Source organism: Carcharodon carcharias, chromosome 3 (genome assembly GCF_017639515.1).
Source record: "Carcharodon carcharias isolate sCarCar2 chromosome 3, sCarCar2.pri, whole genome shotgun sequence".
Taxonomy (NCBI): Eukaryota; Metazoa; Chordata; class Chondrichthyes; order Lamniformes; family Lamnidae; genus Carcharodon; species Carcharodon carcharias.
Window position 1 is genome coordinate 232,254,496 of NC_054469.1, and position 15,015 is coordinate 232,269,510.

The 15,015-nt window shown below is 43.1% G+C and overlaps 1 protein-coding gene across 3 annotated transcripts in view; it reads right to left on the reverse strand.

The window, feature by feature from the left end:
- ripk1l (receptor (TNFRSF)-interacting serine-threonine kinase 1, like) overlaps nucleotides 1-15,015 on the reverse strand; it is a 63,199-nt gene that overhangs the window by 24,579 nt on the left and 23,605 nt on the right. For all 3 annotated transcript variants that reach the window (XM_041184159.1, XM_041184157.1, XM_041184158.1), the window contains exons 3-8: nucleotides 13,656-13,809; nucleotides 13,054-13,191; nucleotides 6,278-6,506; nucleotides 5,123-5,272; nucleotides 1,582-1,658; nucleotides 141-243 (exon numbers count right to left, since the gene is read on the reverse strand). In XM_041184159.1, the coding sequence (XP_041040093.1) occupies nucleotides 141-243; nucleotides 1,582-1,658; nucleotides 5,123-5,272; nucleotides 6,278-6,506; nucleotides 13,054-13,191; nucleotides 13,656-13,809 (851 nt within the window). The remainder of the gene's footprint in view (nucleotides 1-140; nucleotides 244-1,581; nucleotides 1,659-5,122; nucleotides 5,273-6,277; nucleotides 6,507-13,053; nucleotides 13,192-13,655; nucleotides 13,810-15,015) is intronic.

Consider the following 15,015-nt stretch of genomic DNA (forward strand, 5'->3'; position numbering starts at 1 on the left):
GGCAATAAACAATTAATCTTTAATTCAGTGTTAAATTCCTCAAAAGTGAATTAATATGGACGTGTGAAAAGTTAGCATTGTAGGTTGCTCACACTCCAAGAGAAATAAATTTTTACTATCGCGCAGAATAGAAGAATTACCTTTTGTAGGGGTGTCTGGTGTCAGAGCGACACAGTCCACTTGCAAAGACTGCATCCTCTTCACTAGTTCTCTTGGAGCGGTTGGCTTCTTCAGGGACAATTCCTGAAATGGTTAAAAGAGGGGGAAATGGGTACATGAATTGCACTGTCAGGAAGGCCACAGAACCAGTTATACGACTGGCCTCCTCAGACTCTGATTCCCGACTGTTAGCTCCGAGCAGCTTATCTTTAAGGAGAGGTTCACAGTGAGTTCTTCTGCATAACCACAGTTGTGGCCCTTGAACCTAGTAACTGACCATATGAAGGGCTTTGGAATATTTCAACAGTTCTCTGCCGTATGAAAAGGTGTTTGATCGATTAAAGTATTTTCTTTTTCTCTTTCCTGTGGAGCGTCCTAAGTTTGCTGTGTCTGTAAATGATTTTTGGTAATCGTGCTAAAAGCAACCAGTCCACATTATATTTCCAAGTGTGCCACATTTCAATGAAATTAAAACTTGCATTCATACGGGGCTGTATTGTGTTCTTAGGACATCCCAAAGTACTTCACCTTCAACAAATTGTTTTCTGAGATGTACTCACCCTGATGTAGGCAAGCTTGGCGTTCACACAGGAAGCTGCTAGGAACAGCAATTTTTAAATAGAATGGTCTTGGGATGTGGGAGGTGCTGGTAAGGCTGCATTTATTGCTCATTGCTAGCTACCATGAGAAGATGAGAGTGTGCTTCCTTCATGAAGCTCTCAAACCTTCTGGTGCTGAGGTTCTAAAACACTGTAAAATAAGAAATGCAATGAAAAGATTCATGTCTCAGGCGAGGCAGTCTGTGACTTGGAGGAGGGGTACTTGGAGTTCTTGATTGATGATATTGCTGTTCTCGTCCTTGGTCATAGAGATGTAGGACTAGGAATAAACCTGCTGAGCTGCAGTAAGATGGGGACTTGGGGGATAGTGCGTGTGGTATATTCAAATTAGATGAATAACCAGTTAAATTAGTTTTGAGAGTGTGATGACCTTTGACCCGGAAGCAGTAGCGAGTAAGGAAAATTTATAATTTAAAATGTCTGTGGAATCTGCAGTTGATTCTGAGAACGTTGGAAAAGGGCTTTTAAGAGTTTGTAAAGGGATCTGTTGCAATTTTCTTAATAAGAATCACATGGTCCATGTGATATGGCAATTTTTGACCTGGATCATAGTTTTAACACTTAATTGAGATTTAGATGTGTCTTACTTAACCAATTATACTCGTAACAGAAGTTCCAAATTCTGTCTAAACCTAGACAATACCATCACTGCATTGCTAACAATTCAGCTGTGATATGCAGATGCCTTTTTGTCTTCAGGACAAACACTGTTCAGATTCATATTTTTAAAAAGAAAATCAAATTAACATTATTAAAATTAATGCAGAATATTTGATCATTCACTTTTTACAACAATACTTACTCTTAATTTTTTCAAATCTTTATCAATATTTTTACGTAGCTCTTCGTCATAGAATGGCCGGAATTGATGGTCACAGTCTGAAAGAGAAAAGGTTGTTATTTACAATTTAGATATAAAAGGAGAAATATTGGCTTCAACCACCGAATTGTTAAGGTGCAGAAGGAGGCCATTTAGCCCATCATGTCTGCACTGGCTCTCCAAACAAGCATTATGACTCAGTGCCATTCTCTGGCCTTTTCCCCCATAACCTTGTACATTATTTGAATAGAAACAACCATCTAATGCCTTGTTGAATGCCTAGATTGAACCTGCCTCCACCACACTTCTAGGCCGTGCATTCCAGATTTGAACCCTCGCTGTGTGAAAAAGTTTTTTCTCACTTCACATTTCCTTCTTCTACAAATCACTTTAAATCTGTGCCCTCTCATTCCTTTTATGAGCAGGAGCAGCTTCTCCCTATCTACTCTATCCAGCCCCCTCATGATTTTGAACATCTCTATCAAATCTCCTCTTAGTCTTCTCCTCTCCAAAGAGAACAGTCCCAACCTCTCCAATCTATCTTCATAACTGAAGTCTCTCATCCCTGGAACCATTCTTGTAAACCTCTTCTGCACTCTCTCCAATGCATTCACATCCTTCCTGTAGTGTGGCACCCAGAACTGTACACAATACTCCAGATGAGGTCTAGCTAGTGATATATATATAATATATATATATATTATATATAATCTCCTTGCTCTTGTAATCTACGCCCTTATTAATAAAGCCCAGGATACTATATGCTTTATTAACTGCTCTTTTCACCTGTCCTGCCACTTTCAATGATCTATGCACATATACACCCAAGTCTTTCTGCTCCTGCAACCCCTTCAAAATTTCACCCCTTATTTTATATTGTCTGTCCATGTCCTTCCTACCAAAATATCACCTCACACTTCTCCACATTGAACTTCATCTGCCACCTATCTGCCCACTCCACCAACTTGGCTATGTCCTTTTGAAGTTCTACACTGTCCTCCTCACAGTTTACAATGCTTCTAAGTTTCATATCATTCACAAACATTGAAACTGTCCCCTAGCCACCAAGATCTAGGTTATTAATATATATCAGGGAAAGCAAAGGCCCCAATACCCACCCTGGGGAACTCCACTACAAACCTTCCTCCAGCCAAAAAATATCCACTGACCCTCTGTTTTCTATTACTTAGCTAATTTTGTACCCATGTTGCTACAATCCCTTTTATTCCACGTCTCTTTCGATTGTTCTATAACTTCCCTTACATGGGGTTCTATTAATATTTAACCAGATGGTTAAGACTTTGGTTTAAGGGACGCTTCTCTGTTTTTAATCATCATTTCACTGAATACATAAAGAAATCCTTATGTGCATTCCTACCATCTTTTTGCTGCTTTCTCCTCACAGAAATTGATGGCACAGATCGAGGCCATTTGGCCCATTGTATCTGTGCTGGCCAAAAAAAGAGTTTAATCGCACTTTCTGTTTTTGGTTCTTAGCCCTGTAAGTTACTTTGCTTCAAATGCATACTTGTCGACGAACTTTTGCTTGACTAGTGACTAATAACTTGTCCCACTCTGTACTGTCACAAATTATCTCAGAAGGAGGCCTCAAGCCTGATGGAGGCATCCAAATATCTGTCACACAAACTGCCCACCTGGACTTTCTTCTCAAGTCTGACTGTTGTCGAGGCACAAGGAAGCCAGGGTCTATCTGCAATTTTCCCACGAGTTATCACATAATGTCTACAAGTGCAGGTGCTATCTGTGCCTGGTACATACCACGGATCAGAGAATGGAAAGATGTTGCCTTTCACCACTGAGCCACTGCAGAGTTGGCCATTTGCTGAGGGTTGGAACTGGGAGTCATGTGGGGGTAGTGGGGGAGGGCTGGAGAATCTCAGCCACACATTCAGTAGAATCCTATGTTTTATTCATTGTGCTTTACTGCATATATTTCAAGGCATCCAACTTCTTTTACCCATTCATATTTTTCTTTTTTAAACACATATTGGCCAAGGAATACTGAAAACTTGATATGTTCAAGTTTCATGATTTATTTAAAATCACAATCATTCCTCAGGGATTTCCAGTAGCAGAAACATTGCTAATTTCACTATTTTACTAAATTGGGCTTTGCGAGGTGAACTCTTAAGGACATATGTTTAAAAACCTTTTACAGTGGCAACCATGAAAAGAAGTTGCATTCTGGGAAGCTAAGGAAAGAGGTCCTCATTGGTGGATTTTATTTAAAATGATTTTTCAAAAAAAAAATTTAGAAGAAAAGCATTAATTTTATCATTTGAAAAATAAGGGGTTTTCTCCCAAATTTAAAAATGGCACTTGGGCAGGAGGTGGTTGCCGTGGTAATCAGAAGCTACTTCTTCCTTAAGCCTCAACATTAGACGAGACAAAAGATTGTCTCCGTTTTCAGAAAGGGATCTTACAAACGTGTAGTAAAGCTCTGTTGATCCAATGAGGGGAGAAAAGTAGAAGAGGGATAGGTTTTTTTTGTTGTTCACATTACTGGGGTTTGTTTAACTATGGGCGATGGTGTCAAGTGGAGTGATACTGAATTGACTGCCTATTATACAAACTGCTCACATGTCTCATCAATTGATCTTAATGGAAAGGGAATACAGTATTGCTCAAAATTGAAATCACCCCATATTGAGAGATACTTTAAAAATTACAGCCCAAACCACCAACAATTCAGCCAGACAGTGAAATATTGTGAGTAGATTAAAAAAAGACAGGCAGAAATGTATTGCCCCAAGCTGTTAGGCAGGATGCAGAGATTATTCAGTTGGGGGTGGGATGGGGGATGGGGGATGTGTGTGTGTGTGTGTGTGTGTGTGTGTGTGTGTGTGTGTGTGAGAGAGAGAGAGAGAGAGACTGACATGGTCTTTATTTTGTAATACAAGCCGTCCTGATCGAGCCAAGTGACCCTGGTAATACCTGCCACTCATTATCTTTCATCTTACTGTGGAATAAAGCAACTGGTGATTCAACCCCAAACTTTACCTCATCTGGTGTTACCTAGGTTGAAAAAACACACCTGCAAAAACTATCTGTGGATCCATTCTCGCTTGCTATTGTTACATCACAAGGCTCGGTCATCATTTAGGTAGATACAGGGCAGTGTGAGTAACCTCCAGTACCAACAAGATGCTCAGACCATTTATGGGAGCTACTTGACATCACTAAATCTTGCACAGATCCCATGTGTAACTTCATAAAATTGAAACATTAGTTAACACATACTGAAGCAAAACATTCAAGTTCAGTGTTGGGTTCAAAAACTCTCTAAACTGATCAAAATTTATAAAGTTTAGTTAGACTTCACTTATGCAATATATAAAATTTTTTAACCAAAAGTCTGGGCAGCCAGTCACTGCTGGACCATCAGCCACTGGAAGGTGTGTATGACGGTAATGTAATCCTTTTGGTCTGCCTTCCAAAGTAGGACATCTCCACTCAGCATTTCCTCAGGAGAAAAAGGATCAGAGCTCAGACAAGTGCCCACCTTCAAAAGTCAGCCTCTTCTCCGGCTCATTTTCCCAACACTGCTGCATTAAACGGACAATCTTTTCAGGCGCTTCATCAGGAATTTCTTTCATATCAGGTCGATCTCCACTGACAACTAGCTGGTGAAGCTGGGCATCATTCAGTGCATCTGAGGGGGTAGATATAAGAATCAAAATCTGATATGTAATGTACGATGGATCATTTGTAAACAGCACGCCAGTATCTAACCAGCAACCAAAATGCTTTTGTGTTTGACAGGAACGTGTCGGGTGCTGTTCGGGTGAAACTTGTGCTCAGAGTCACACTTACAAACGCTTGGAGACTCACAATAACTTAAGATACTGTTAAGGGAAAATTAAAAATGCTAAAAGAGAACACTAAGAATTTACTGAAGAACACTTAAAATCTCCAGGCAGACACGGCTGCTAAGCATATTAAGTGTTGACAATTACCAGATGAACATTGCACAGCCTTGAGAGTCAGACTGAAGACACAAGCAGGACATAAAATAGATTAAGCACACTCCCCTCTCACATAGGGAAGGAGCAGATGGTTTTAGCTGAGATATGGGAAGAAATACAATGGACAAAGAGAAGCCTTTGATGAAACACAAACAGTCTTGAGCTGTGAGAACCAAGGTCTTTGCGTACGTGTTTTAATTTTGATTGGATATAATTATGTATACACCCTTTAGAATAACTGGTTAGCAAAATCACGTTTATGTACTCAGTAGGATAGAGTTAGCATGGGACTGGTGTGTCAATTACCAATTAGATGTATTTAAAAGTACTCAAATGTATTATGATAAGAAAAAGTACAAAAGTAATGAAATGTAATCAGTCTGGGAGCTGAGTCTTCATTTTTAGGAATGATAGCGGCTCCCTTGCATATACTTGAATGAAAACGGTTAAAGGAAGCCTGAGTCTCTGTGGTCACTGTGTGATCGGGGATTGTAACTTCTCCTCTTCAACTGGCCTATGTGGTAGTTGCTGGATTGGAGGGGGTACCCTCTTCAGTATTTAGCATTATTTTCTATTGTTCGATATCGATACAACTTTCTTTTAACAATTGTCTCGAATATGATGTCAAGAGAATGAGAAGCAATGAATCATAGGTAACTAGGGAGGTGCATTATTCAGAATGAGTAACGTACGTTCATAGGGTTCTTTGTTAGTCAGGATCACCCACACTACAATGGCGAAGCTGTACACGTCAGACTTGTCTGTGGCCTTCGTATTCAATGACCGCAGATGTTCAGGTGCCAGGTAGGACAACGTGCCTGCGTTGTTCTTCAGCTTTGACCCCATTTGGCTTCTTCTCCTTTGTTCTTCAGTGGTTAACCGACTCCAGGTTTTAAAGATTGCCACACCTAGATCCGCAATCTAAAAAGGAGAAGAGAGTAACAATTAAATCTTCATCTTCTCTGGCATGTATTTTGTAGTTTGCAGAGAACCACAGTGAACCGTAGTTGAGAATTTTCCAATTTTTAAAACTCCGTACCCATGAGGATCAAAATGACTTGCTAATGTTGCTGGATGAACACTTGGGTGGGTAAATTCATCCACCTTGTATCCCAACGTGGATACATGCCCAAAGACAACAGGGGTTAGAGGTGAGGTTACAACACTGCAGCACCAACTTCTGACCCACATTCCCTTCAATTAAGCCTTCTGAGAGTAAATTTACCCCAAGGCGCTTGTGTGGTATTCCTCTGTGCATAAAAGGCATTGAACCATTTTTCTTAAAAGCAGGTTAAGGCATCCGTTAAAATCTTACAGAGAAGAATGTCGGGGGATTGGTGTTTCAACATGTTGCCTGCCAATATCAGCAATGCTGCTGGGACCAATGTTCTAGCGAAAAGGGTAAATAGGGTGGTCAACAGGACTTTAAAACTAGAAAGTGGGGGGGGGGAGAGAAAGAGAAAGGTAAAACTCCAAGAAGTATGACTAATGGGAAACAAAGCAGCAGGTTAGCATGTGGGGGGGGTGGATTCAACTTCATGGAAAATTATGAAAAAAACTGAAAAGAAAGGAGAGCCCAGGAGAGGCTATTAAAGTCTCCAGAACACACAATAGGACAGAATGTTTGGAAAGGGCTAGGAATCTACCTTCAAGCACATCAGATAAAGGGATGACAATGAGAAACGGGACGGGAAATACAGGACTGAAGGTGTTGTATCTGAATGCACGCAGTATATGAAATAAGGCAAATGAGCTTGTGGCGCAGATTGAAATTGGCAGGTATGATGTGGTGAACATCACAGAGACATGGCTGCAAGGGGATCAGGACTGGGAGCTAAATATCCAAGGATATATATCCTAGTGAAAAGATAGGCAGGTTAGCAGAGGGGGTGGGGTTGCTTTGTTAGTAAGAAATGAAATTAAATCGATAGCAAGAAATGACGTAGGGTCAGATGATGTAGAATCTGTGTGGGTAGAGTTGAGGAACCACAAAGGTAAAAAAACCATAATGGGAGTTATGTACAGGCCTCCGAACAGTAGTCAGGATGTGGGGTACAAGATACACCAGGAGATAGAAAAGGCGTGTAAGAAAGGCAAGGTTACAGTGATCATGGGGGATTTCAATATGCAGGTAGACTGGGAAAAATCAGGTTGGTAGTGGATCCCAAGAAAAGGAATTTGTGGAATGTCTACGAGATGGCTTTTTGGAGTAGCTTGTGGTGGACCCCACTAGGGAACAGGCAATTCTAGATTTAGTGATGTGTCATGAGGCAGATTTGATAAGGGAGTTAAGGTGAAGGAACTCTTAGGAGGAAGTGACCATAATATGATAGAATTTACCCTGCAATTTGAGAGGAAAAAGCTGGAATCAGATATAACAGTATTACAGTTAATTAAAAGCAACTACAGAGGCATGAGGGAGGAGCTGGCCAGAATTGACTGGGAGATGAGCCTAGCAGGAAAGACAGTGGAACAGCAATGGCAGGAGTTTCTGGGAGGAATTTGGGAGACACAGCAAAAATTCATCCCTAGGAAGAAGAAGCATACTAAAGGGAGGACGAGGCAACCATGGCTGACAAGGGAAGTCAGGGACAGCATAAAAACTAAAGAGAAAGCATACAATGCGGCGAAGAGCAGTGGGAGACCAGGGGATTGGGAAGCCTACAAAGACCAACAGAGGACAACTAAAAAAGAAATAAGGAGGGAGAAGATTAAATATGAGGTAAACTAGCCAGTAATATAAAAGAAGATTGCGAGAGTTTTTTTTAGATATATAAAAGGTTAGAGAGAGGCAAAAGTGGACATTGGGCCGCTGGAAAATGACACTGGAGAAATAGTGGTGGGGAACAAAGAAATGGCGGAGGAACTGAATAGGTACTTTGCGTCAGTCTTTACAGTGGAAGACACGAGCAACATCCCCAAAGTTCAAGAGAGTCGGGGGGCAGGGGTGAGTATGGTGGCCATTACCAAGGAGAAGGTGCTAGGAAAACTGAAAGGTCTGAAGGTGGATAAATCACCTGGACCAGATGGATTACACCCCAGAGTTCTGAAGGAGGTAGCTGAAGAGATAGTGGAGGTGTTAGTGGTGATCTTTCAGGAATCACTGGAGTCAGGGAGGGTCCCAGAGGACTGGAAAATCGCTAATGTAACCCCCCTGTTTAAGAAGGGAGTGAGGCAAAGACGGGAAATTACAGGCCGATTAGCCTGACCTCAGTCGTTGGTAAGATTTCAGAGTCCATTATTAAGGATGAGATTTCAGAATACTTGGAAGTGCATGGTAAAATAGGGCAAAGTCAGCACGGTTTCATCAAGGGGAGTCATGCCTGACAAATCTGTTAGAATTCTTTGAGGAGGTAACGAGCAGGTTAGACAAGGGAGAGCCAATGGGTGTTATCTACTTGGACTTCCAGAAGGCCTTTGACAAGATGCCGCACAGGAGGCTGCTCAGTAAGATAAGAGCCCATGGTGTTAGAGGCAAGGTACTAGCATGGATAGAAGATTGGCTGTCTGGCAGGAGGCAGAGAGTGGGGATAAGGGGGTCCTTCTCAGGATGGCGGCCAGTGACTAGTGGAGTTCCGCAGGGGTCAGTGTTGGGACCACAACTTTTCACTTTATACATCAATGATCTAGATGAAGGATCTGAGGGCATCCTGGCTAAGTTTGAAGATGATACAAAGATAGGTGGAGGGACAGGTAGTATTTGAGGAGGCGGGGAGGCTGCAGAAGGATTTGGACAGGTCAGGAGAATTGGCAAAGTAGTGGCAGATGGAATACAACGTGGGGAAGTGTGAGGTCATGCACTTTGGTCGGAAGAATAGAGGCATAGACTATTTTCTAAATGGGGAGAGAATTCAGAAATCTGGAGTGCAAAGGGACTTGGGAGTCCTAGTCCAGGATTCTCTTAAGGTTAACTTGCAGGTTGAGTCATTAGTTAGGAAGGCAAATGCAATGTTGGCATTTATTTCGAGAGGACTAGAATATAAAAGCAGGGATGTGCTGCTGAGGCTTTATAAGGCTCTGGTCAGACCACATTTAGAATATTGTGAGCAGTTTTGGGCCCCGTATCTCAGGAAGGATGTGCTGGCCCTGGAGAGGGTCCAGAGGAGGTTCACAAGAACGATCCCAGGAATGAAAGGCTTAATATATGAGAAATGTTTGAAGACTCTGGGTCTATAATCAATGGAGTTTAGAAGGATGAGGGGGGATCTGATTGAAACTTACAGAATACTGAAAGGCCAGGATAGAGTGGACGTGGGGGAGATGTTTCCATTAGTAGGAGAGACTAGGATCCGAGGGCACAGGCTCAGAGTAAAGGGTAGACCTTATAGAACAGAGATGAGGAGAAACTTCTTTAGCCAGAGAGTGGTGAATCTATGGAATTCATTGCCACAGAAGGCTGTGGAGGCCAGGTCATTGAGTGTATTTAAGACCGAGATAGATAGGTTCTTGATTGGTAAGGTGATCAAAGGTTATGGGGAGAAGGCGGGAGAATGGGGTTGAGAAACTTATCAGCCATGATTGAATGGCGGAGCAGACTCAAAGGGCCGAATGGCCTAATTCCTGCTCATATGTCTTATGGTCAGACAGTCTGCAGAACACATACTCTGTCCAGTACAGCTGAGCAGTCCAACCAGTTCTCCTCAAAGGGTCTCTTACAGGCAGCTCTGAAAACAATACAGGAAGATCCTGCTGTGGCACCAATTCTTGTGAAGCCAGGGGGAACACAAGTTTTCCGCTTTGCCCGACAGAATCTTCTCATCCATTCCTCCTTCTGCCCAACACCACCCAGCGCACACCCACTGCCCCCACCCCTTCTACTGGGGTTGTCTCTCCTCCTCTTGACTCCCGGTTTGGCTCACCTTGTACTGAAACCTTCAGAAGGGCAACAATCTCCAATGCTCACTGCCTGTCTGACAAAGATTTACTCACCGATTCGGAATTTCCTGAGCTGTGCTCCCAGTGTTCAGAACAACACATAATAAAATGAGCAAATACATATTTAAAAAAGACTTATTTACGTAGCACTTTTCACAACCATGGTATGTTTCAATGTGCTTTACAGCCAATTACTTTTGAGGTGGAATCACTGTTGTAATGTAGCAAACGTGGCAGCCAATTTGCACACAGCAAAGTTCCACAAATAGCAATGTGATAGTGAGCAGATGATCTGGTTTTTGTAATGCTGATTGAAGGATAAATATTGGCCAAGATACTGGAGATAATTCCTCTGCTCTTCTTCCAAATAATTTAATGGGGTCTTTTACTTTCACCCAAGCAGGCAGATGGAACAGCATTTTATCATCTCACCCAAAATATGGCACCTCCAACAATGCAGCGCTCCCTCAGTACAGCACTGGAGTGTCAGCCTTGATTTTTGTGCTCAAACCCTGGAGTAGGACTTAAACCTGGAGACTCAGAGTCAAGAGTGTTACCAACTGGGTCAAGGCTGAGACACACATGGATGCAAACAGCACTAGTGTCAGCCATGGCTCAGTAATAGCACTTTCACCCCTAAGTCAACAGGCTGTTCAAATCCCACACTAGGAACTCGAACACATAGGGAAGAATTTTCTCCCCGTCAGGCAGGCTGGTCGGAAGTGGGGCCGATCACCGCCCGCGATCGACTGCGCACCACCAATTAAGGCCCGTCCAGTACGACACACACCCAGAAGCACTGAGCGCTACCTGTGTGGGCAGGGGGAGGAGGGAGAGTCAGGGCCTGCAGAAATCTCCAAGGCAGCTCCGTGCCTCAGGGAGATTAAATTCAGGCATAAAGATGGGAAAAATAAAAAAATTACATTATTCAGACATGTCCCCTCCTGTGACATTGTCACACAAGCTGGGGCATGTTTATGAATTTTCATAATCCATTTTATTGAATTAATAAACCCTTCACGAAATCTCATCCTGCCCGTGGATGAGGGTCCATGAACAATGCGAAGGCCGCCGGGGCTCTTCACCTGCTTCTCCGCCCCCCCCACACCCCCGCCAACCTTAAGGTTAGACAGGCAGCCCTGACAAGTACTTTAATTAGGTCATTAATGGCCTTAACAGGCCCTTGACAGTTCAGCAGGCACACAGCCAACTCCCGTGCGCACCCATCGAACTGAAGATCGGAATGACGCGTGATAACGTTGGGATGCACCATCTGACCTCACCGCACGTCATTTTGTGCACTGGTTTGTGGGGTCCACCCCCACACGCCAAACAGAAGACTCTGCCCATAATCTAGGCTGACATTTCAGTGCAGTACTGAGGGAGGGCTGCACTGTTACAGCGGCTGTCTTTCAAAGGAGACATTAAACCAAAGCCCATCTGCCCAATGAGGTGGACGTAAAAAAGTCCCATGGCCTTATTCGAAGACGAGCAGAGCAGGGCAATTATGTCCTGGCCAAGATCTATCTCTCAATCAATCAACATCACTAAAGCAAATAAACATGTCTTGGCTATCTGCAGGTGTATGCTGTACGCAAGTTGACTGCTGCGTTTCCCTATGTTGCACCAGGGGGTCTACATCAATAGTGGAAAACAGGCTTGTGGCAAATCGGCAGCCTAATTTTCTACATTATTGACTTAAATGGAATAGAAAATTGGGGCATGAAGTAGAATAATCCCTTCCTTCTGCCCTGTGATCGGTCTCCAGACTGCAGCATCCTGTTGCGAGCTTTCTCACCTGACAGCCTGCCCATCTGGCCAGCCCATTCAAAAAACAATCATGGATATCTTTGAGCTCCTCCCTCCCCTCTGTCCACCAGATCCACGCCAGCTGGTGAAGTCAAAACTAAGACACAGAGACCTTCCTCGCTGGGAGAGTTTATTGACTTTTGTTCAGTGTCCAGCTGTGCCCTATTTATATATGTGTTCAAATGCTCATCACCTGTTTACCTTAACAATGTAATTGGTAAGGTATTCACATCCAACACCCACTCCCCTCCTCCATCCCTAATTTCCCATGAAAAGATGGTGAGCTGCCTTCTTACACACAGCTGAGGGGCTTGCTCAGGCCATTTCAGAGGCAGTCAAGAGTCTTCCACATTACTGTGGGTCTGGAATCACGTATATGCCAGACCATGTAAGGACAGTGGATTTCTTTCCTTAAAGGGCATTAGTGGACTAGATGGGTGTTTTGGAACAATAAAGGTACATGTATTCATGGAACTAACTTTTTTATTCCAGATTTGTTTAATGAATTGAATTTAAATTCCCCACCTCTTATGGCAGGATTTGAACTTATGTCTCTGGATCATTAGTCCCGTAATATAGCTGCGACTAATATAACCATTAATCCAATAGTATAACTACTACTAAAATAACCATTAATCTAGTCCTATAACCAGTCCACTGCTATATGCAAGTCAGCCTTCGTTCATTTGACTTAGTTCAATATTCAAACACTGGATTGAAAACCCTAACAATAAACGGTATTTTTAGGACATTACAATATAAACAATGTTACTTTTTTTTTTACCTTGATATGATAATCTGCATCGACCAAGATATTTTCAGGTTTTAGATCTTTGTGAACAATACGCATTTCATGCAAATAAGACATTCCTTCGATGACTTCCAGAATTACTCTTCCTTTCACAGATAATGGAATAGGTACCTGGTACATATAATAGGAAGGTGAATGAAAGAGAACTATTCACTTCTCCACACTATAAAACATTGGGTTACCAACTGTGATTGAAAGTATTCCTGGAGGTTTCATCACATGACTTGCCCCCATGCTCCAGCCATTAGTGAACGAGCACATCCATCCATGTAACACACAGCCTTCCGACGCCAAATGGAGAGCAAAAAAGACACATTACCCAATTGGATGATGCATGACTGTCAGCCGAACAGCCTTTTATTCCCCATTTTCAATATTTTTAGATGGATGTTCAAAGAAAATGACAAAAAAAACCTTTTTTTAATTTCTCAATGATTTTTCTCCAGGGATGCACACAGCAGTATCCTGGAGATTGACCTTCAATTGCTGGAGATTCCAGGCTAATTCTGGAGGATTGGCAACCCTAGACTGTAGCCACCAAGTGTGGGAAATTGTTGTAAACTTTTGAAACTTACACTTTGTAAAAGCTGCAGCAAGTTCCCATTCTCCATGAATTCCATAACGAGCGAGTAATTGCCATCTTCCAAAATAACTCCTATCAGCTTTATGACTCGATCGTGATTCAACTTATGCATCATTTTACCTTCCTCGAGGAGAGAGTCATTGTATCTGCAAAATGGAAAAAATGGTAAAGCAAAACTCCTTCCACTGTGCTAAACAAGTGGTTTCACTTTCAGATTTAAAAGAATCTGCCCGCTAAGCTTGCACAGGCCGTAGATCAGAAATATTTCCAAATTCAGTCTTTTGTGATTTCTTATAAAAGTATAATTTGTAAGTTATGATTAAAGTTTAACAATCAAAGTCTGACGAAGTTGTGTTTTGACCCTAAAATGGGGAGAACTGAAAACCAGTCTATTGACTCACTATAGCCTGTTTTACACTGTCGTCCAAAGTCAAAACTACCCCAAAGTGTCTGGCCTCAAGCTCGAAGTATGTGGAACAATCTACCTACATGTCAGCTGTTGCTCAGTTGGTAACACACTCGCCTCTGAATCACAAGGTTCTGGATTCAAATCCCACTCCAGGTCGTGAGCTCAAAAAACACCAAGACTGTCACTCCAGTGCAGCACTGAGGGAATCGCTGCACTGTCAGAGGTGCTGACTTTCAGATGAGATGCCAAACCATCTGCCAGCTAGGGTAAATGTAAAAGATCCCATGGCACTGTTTCCAAGAAAAGCTGGGGAATAATCCCCAGGGACTTATCCTGACCAATATTTATCCCTTAATCTATATCAGAAGAGAAAGATTATCTGGTCATTATCACATTGCTGTATACAGTACATAAACCGGCCACCATGTTTCCAACACAACTGTGACTACCAACTTTTGTAAAACTTTAAATAAATTAAAAAACAAGTTCAGCAACCAGGCCACCAATGGGGAAGTTGGGAGGGCTGGAGGTGGTTGGGGGAGGGGTGAGAGTAGATTTGGGGGGGTGGGGGAGGGGTGAGAGTAGATTTGGGGGGGGTGGGGGAGGGGTGAGAGTAGGTTTGGGGGGGGTGTTGGGGGAGGGGTGAGAGGAGGTTTGGGGGGGGTGGGGGAGGGGTGAGAGTAGGTTTGGGGGGGGTGTTGGGGGAGGGGTGAGAGGAGGTTTGGGGGTCTGTGGGAGGGGTGAGAGTAGGTTTGGGGGTCTGTGGGAGGGGTGAGAGTAGGTTTGGGGGGGTGGGGGGGGAGGGGTGAGAGTAGGTTTGGGGGGGTGGGGGAGGGGTGAGAGTAGGTTTGGGGGGGTGGGGGAGGGGTGAGAGTAGGTTTGGGGGGTGGGGGGGGAGGGGTGAGAGTAGGTTTGGGGGGTGGGGGGGGAGGGGTGAGAGTAG